The 6,084-nt window shown below is 47.6% G+C and overlaps 1 protein-coding gene across 1 annotated transcript; it reads left to right on the forward strand.

Annotated features, from left to right (window-relative positions):
• The first annotated feature begins 4,317 nt into the window (after window positions 1-4,317).
• LOC138076985 (proline-rich protein 23B-like) lies at window positions 4,318-5,106 on the forward strand. Its single transcript, XM_068969379.1, has one exon. The coding sequence runs from the start codon at window positions 4,318-4,320 to the stop codon at window positions 5,104-5,106; it is 789 nt and encodes a 262-aa protein (XP_068825480.1).
• The last annotated feature ends 978 nt before the right edge of the window (window positions 5,107-6,084 follow it).

Consider the following 6,084-nt stretch of genomic DNA (forward strand, 5'->3'; position numbering starts at 1 on the left):
CAATAATAACAATGCTATTCACTCCTCAGTAACGTGTTTGGGTAGTAACAGAAAGCACAGCCTAATAAATCAGAATTACTGTGAGCTAAGCAGAAAGTAAGTGGGCCACTATCATCATTCTGCTTCAGGCAAAGACAAAGGTGTATAAGAGATATTTGAAGTTGCCTCTTCTTATACAACGTTTTCATATAAAAGCCAGTATTGCACACTGGGAAAGGTCTCTCCAAAAAAAGAGAGAAAAAGAGTTAATATACTTTGTGGATAACAAATAGCAACAAGCTCTAACATTTTTCAGAAAAAAAAAAAACACACAATACTTTGCCATTTCAGGAAGAAAACAAATCCCCTGTGTTATGTGTGTAAATACATAAAAAAAGATCTTGTCACATCACCACTAGATTGGGAGCTGATGGAGAGTTGAAGGGAGGTACAGCTTTAACTATGCTATTTAGATTTTCTAAAACATGTAATCAGGTGTTATTCCTGAAGTGAATAAAAATAAATAAGAATGTTTAAAAACTAGTTATGCATTCTTAGAGAATAACACATTGGCCCTCATTAGTGCCAATGTCAAGAGAACAGTCAGGCCTAGAGCTCTGGACCTGAGTGGCTCAGAGTCTTAAATGAAGGAAGAAAGAATTCACAGTGCTCAGATGCCCAACGCTGAGAAAACTCCTGAGTTCTACTTGGTGAGGTTCATCTTTAGCCTGGCTTCCTGTACCCAAGTTCCCTCACTCTTCTTCCCTAAATGGGACAGCAGCCACCCTGTACCCTACCCAGAACCGGGATTTATTTGCTAATTCTGCACCACAGAGGTTGAAGCAGCTCATACTGACTGGATATTCCATGTTGATTGATACCAAGAAAGCCCAAAGAGTGGGCCTGATAATGTACCCCTTTGGGTTTCTTAAACAAAAATGAGGCAGAATGAAAGATATTTAATCTGGTGCAAGCCATTCCTGAATTATACAGATGTTATGCCATGAAAACACCTAGAAAAGTACTTTCTAACAGATCAGACCCCTTTTTAGGATGATGAAGAGGATAATAACGATGATATTATTTACCATGCATTACCATGTGTCAGGGATTGTTCAAGAGACTGAAAACAGCCCTGACAATGTCAAGTGGGAAAGACATACTATAAACATTATAAACTATTCACTAAACACTCAACCAGGCTCCAAGAACATCTTATGTACATTATTTCACAACCCTCTGCACAGTAGATGGCACTCTCCCCACTTCACATGTAAGGAAACTGAGGTTAGTGAAGGTGACATGACTTGAGAGGCTGAGCAGAAGAGGAAATCGGGTGCATCTATGCCAGGTCTCCAGTAATCGTCTTTGTCTCAGTCCAGGTCCTCATTCCCTTGGAAGGGAAGTGTCTCACAGTGAGGAGTCACTGAGGTCTGGACAATGAACCCAGATGTGAAAGTGCTGAGGTCAGCAGAGCAGCAGACACAGGGGGCACCAGCTAAGGACTGGTAACTCCGCATTCTAAACTGCAATGCCCATTATGCCAGGAGCCCCGAGCCCCACCAGATGTCCCGGCCAGCTTTCAGTTGTTCCCTCTGTCTCTTAGAACATGGAACATCCACACTCACTCTCCTGAACGGAGCCCCCACTATTCCCAGACCATGGAGTATTCAAAGATCACCAAAAGAACTCTCCAGGACCAAAGTAGTTGTTTCCTGCAAGTTCCCATTCTTTCCCTCCCCACCCCACCTTCTGTGCAAATAAAAGTAGCAGGGCAGATGCTCCTATTGCTTGGGAACATAGAGGTTGGTGACAATGGCATCCACCTTCACCTCATGGGAACTCAGGAGGGTCCCTCAACACTGATGTAGAGCTGGCCCAGGTTCCACCAGTCACATCCCAGACCAAAGTCACCACCACAAGGGAATTTCTTAGCCAGTAGCCAAGAACACCAGAAAGCCAGCCATAAACTCGGATGCAGGCCAGAAGTGCAGAGAAAAGCACCGAATTTAAGCCCAGGAAGTTTCAGTTCCCTTTATGACTTTGTCACCAATAAGCAGGGGCCTGACTTCAAGCACAAACTGCCTAAACACCTCAACTGCTGAATGAAAACATGTTTAGTGATCTTAAACTTTGGCATAACACAGAATCTTTGTGGAGGTACTTAAAAAGAATTCCTCCATCCGTGGCTTCAGGAACTCTGTTCAGTGGTTCTGGCATGGGGCAAAGAATCTGCATTTCACAGTAACTGGCCAGAGAAGGCCAGTGTCACCCAATTCACACACCAGTGGTTTAAATGAGCATCAAGAGAGGCCTGATTTAAACAGAATTCTGTATAAAGGAATGCTATGCAGCCCTCAAAACGAGAACACATAAGCTATTTTGTTAAAAAAAAAAAAAAAAGAGTGAGCGATCACATGGACATGGGTGGAAGGAAATCCTTTGAGGCCATATGACAGTGTTGTTGCTGCCGCTGCTGCTGCTAAGTCGCTTCAGTCGTGTCCAACTCTGTGCAACCCCATAGACGGCAGCCCACCAGGCTCCCCCATCCCTGGGATTCTCCAGGCAAGAACACTGAAGTGGGTTGCCATTTCCTTCTCCAATGCATAAAAGTGAAAAGTGAAACTGAAGTCGCTCAGTTGTGTCCAACTCTTAGCGACCCCATGGACTATAGCCCACTAGGCTCCTCCATCCATGAGATTTTCCAGGCAACTCTATCCATTAGATTTTCCAGGCAAGAGTACTGGAGTGGGGTGCCATTGCCTTCTCCGATATGACATTGTTACCTACCCTGAAATCATTATTGGATGTTTTCATCCATTAATACTGGAGAAGCTGAGCCACACCTTCCCTTGGTCACCAAGATCTACAGCATAGATTCACCTTTGAACTGATCTTCAGATCAAAGGCGCCGTCCTCTTCATTATCTTGAGGGGAGCCTGACGTCTCACACTCAGCTAGGCTAGTTTCTGGCTCCTGAGTAAACTGGTTCGTCCTTCGGCAAGACATTTCATCAATAGAAAATTGCACTAAAACGGATACACCTCTCCCATGTAGTTTACGTCAAAATTAGAGACAGTAAACTCCCAGCTGGTTCAGCGGTAAAGAATCCGCCTGCAATGCAGTAGCCGCAGGAGACACGGGTTCGATCCCTGGGTGGGGAAGATCCCCTGGACGGGGGACCTTATTCCAGTGGAGAATCCCATGGACAGCGGAGCCTGGCGGGCTTGTCCACAGGGTCGCACAGTCGGACATGACTGAAGCGACTTAGCAGGCACACAAACTCCTGGTTCAGTTAATGGAAATGTAAAGATAACCATCGTCATGCTAACTATATATTGTGATAGATATATAAGCTAATCCTGCAGGGGTTGCTATTAAGACACTCAATTCTAACATCACTTTTCCTTTTTCAACTCCGCTGCAAGGATCTGACAGTCATTGACAACACAGGCAAACAGAGGCTTAAGGACGTTATCCAAAACCTGCTTCCCTCCAGGCTCAGCTGGTAAAGAATCCACCTGCCATGCGGGAGACCTGGGTTCGATCCCTGGGTTGGGAAGATCCCCTGAAGAAGAGAAAGGCTACCCACTCCAGTATTCTGTGCTAGAGAATTCCAAGGACTGTATAGTCCATGGGGTCACAAAAAGTCGGACACGACTGAGTGACTTTCACTTTCACTTTTCACTTTCTAAGACCTCACCTCACTATTGGACCAAAAGAAGATAAAAGGTCACTGCCAGGGCGAGGTCTCAAGGGATGAGGGAACTACATCTCAGGGTCCTGGTGCAGCATTCCTCTGGTGGGACTTTAAATTTAATCGGTTTTCCGGTTAAGGCTTTCCGCTTCTGAGGTCAACACGAGGAAAGCCAAACTCTTGACCCAGGAAGCCTAGTCTTAGAGCTGCATGATTGCTCCGCCCCCTTCAGGCCTATAAAAGTATTTGTCTACCTTGAACTACCCACCACAGCTACAGCTCTTGCGCAACACAGACGCCTCCATTTCTGTGGGCGGAGCCTGAAGGGGCAAGGATTAACGCGAGGCTGCTTTCCGACTCAAGTTCCGCCGGCGTCACTCACGTCATCCTTTGCCCACTTCTGTGCAAACCCGTCCATGTGAGGTGCGGAAGGCTCAAAGACGCAAGGCCAAATCCAGCAGCTCCCCTAGACGCCAGGACTGAGTGACTCCCCAGAGGCAATCCCAGAGTTCCGAAGGCTCGTTCCTCGTCCCGCGGTCCTGCGCCTCACCGCCCCGCGTCGGCCTGGCCTGTCAAGCGGACTGTCATTACCTGTAGGACAGAACCCTTCCTCTCCCTAGGCCTGCGGCGACATTGAAATGATGGGCAGCCGGCCCCACAGCCCCAGCGCTTCCTCTGCAGACCAATGGGAACAGCAGGCCGAAGGACCCAGCCCTGCCAAGCGCCGTCGAACGGAGGAGCCCACGGACCACGAGTTCGAGGTAGCGCCCAGAGTGGACAACGTAATGGGGACCCCAGACATGGGAGGGCTCACCTCCCTGGTGATTCTGGCCGACGGCTATGCCCTGCATCTGCCCCTGGACGAGGTCGACCTGGTGCTGGAGCCCGAGCCCACATCCGTGCTGCAAGTTTCTCTTGGGGATCACACCCTCATACTGATCCCTGGAGCCCTCCTGGGCTCTAGCAGCGAATTCCTAGAAGGGGAGAGCCACTCGGCCCTTGTTCTGGAACAGGGCTCTTTCCTGAACGCTCCTGGGGAATGCATCGCCCTCGAGCGGGGATTCTATGGACCTGTCCCAGAGATCGCTGGCCAAGAAGAGGTCTATGAGGAGGACGCAGACGCTGTGTTCCCGCCGGCTAGGATGAATGCAGCCGCCAGCTCAGTTGCTGGGCTCCTCCTTTCGCCTAGAAGCGCATCCGAGCCAAACCTCTTGGGCCTAGTCCCAGAACCCTGGCCTCAGGCGCCCAACCCTACTCCAGAGAGAGGCTCTCCTCACCACCAAGACAACCTAGACTTGCACGTTCCGGAGTTCTTCTCCGACTCACCACTCCAACCTCTACCTCCCTCTCCTTGTCCAGGTTCTCACGAGCGCCCCCAACACCCTCCTGTTCCTGCTCGAAAGGCCCAGAGACGCCTGTTTCAAGAATGAACTTCCTCCCACAATTCTTAGCCACCGGCTGGGACCAGGATGGACTGTTCTGGTGACTGCTGGGTGTATGTTGCCCACCCAGCCAGAATCACAAGGCCGTGATGCGTTTTGCATGCACGCTGTCCTGCAGAATTTTGCAGCATTTGCAAAATTTACATCTAGCTGGCTAGATCCCTGGGAAGGAAACTCACCTGGGCAAAGAAAAGCCTCTTGAAACACAGCGTGCTTTAAGACAGCTACTTAGGTTTTTCTCTAGGGAGGTCACCCCTAAGCAGCTCTATGCCTCCCCCCAACCCACCCCCATTTCTCTTCAAAGTCAGGTGCCAGCACTTTCCTTTAAAATGCCATCCTTTCCCAGGCACCCTACGACTGCCCCTCCCCCTTGTTTTCCCCCCAGTAGAGTAATTACTAGATGTGTCTTGTTCAATGTAGTTTTTGGCCCTAGTGTCCCAACTTTTCTAGATGGTGGCTCTAGCCCATTTGGGGGATCTAGCCAATTGTTGTATGTGCACAAATGTTTGTTGGATACAAAACAGGGAATGGGGAACAATGATTATGGCCCTTCTATTTGAATGACTAGGTTGGCAAGTGGTTTACTTCTATTGCTAGCTTTGTAAGGGTAGTTTCCAAAAAGAACCAACTGTTTTTCGTTTTTCTTACATACTTTTAATACAATTCTGTTGTCATGGAAAAGTTTCTAATTCTAAAGATTCTGTGGTTTTTTGTACTTGTAAGATCCCAAAAATGTTTGTACATTGCTACTGGCATATAGAAAAAATTTGCTCTTATGTTGGTCTGGTATCCAAAAAAATTATTTAATTTCTGCAATCACTTATCTGTAAATTCTTATGCTTGACTGATAAAGATAATATCTTTATCAGATAATAATAAAGATATATCTATCTTTATAGATATTTTTTGTGCTAAGTTGCTTCAGTCGTGTCCAATTCTTTGCAACCCTATGGACTGTAGCCCTCC

This window comes from Capricornis sumatraensis, chromosome 1 (genome assembly GCF_032405125.1).
Source record: "Capricornis sumatraensis isolate serow.1 chromosome 1, serow.2, whole genome shotgun sequence".
NCBI lineage: Eukaryota > Metazoa > Chordata > Mammalia > Artiodactyla > Bovidae > Capricornis > Capricornis sumatraensis.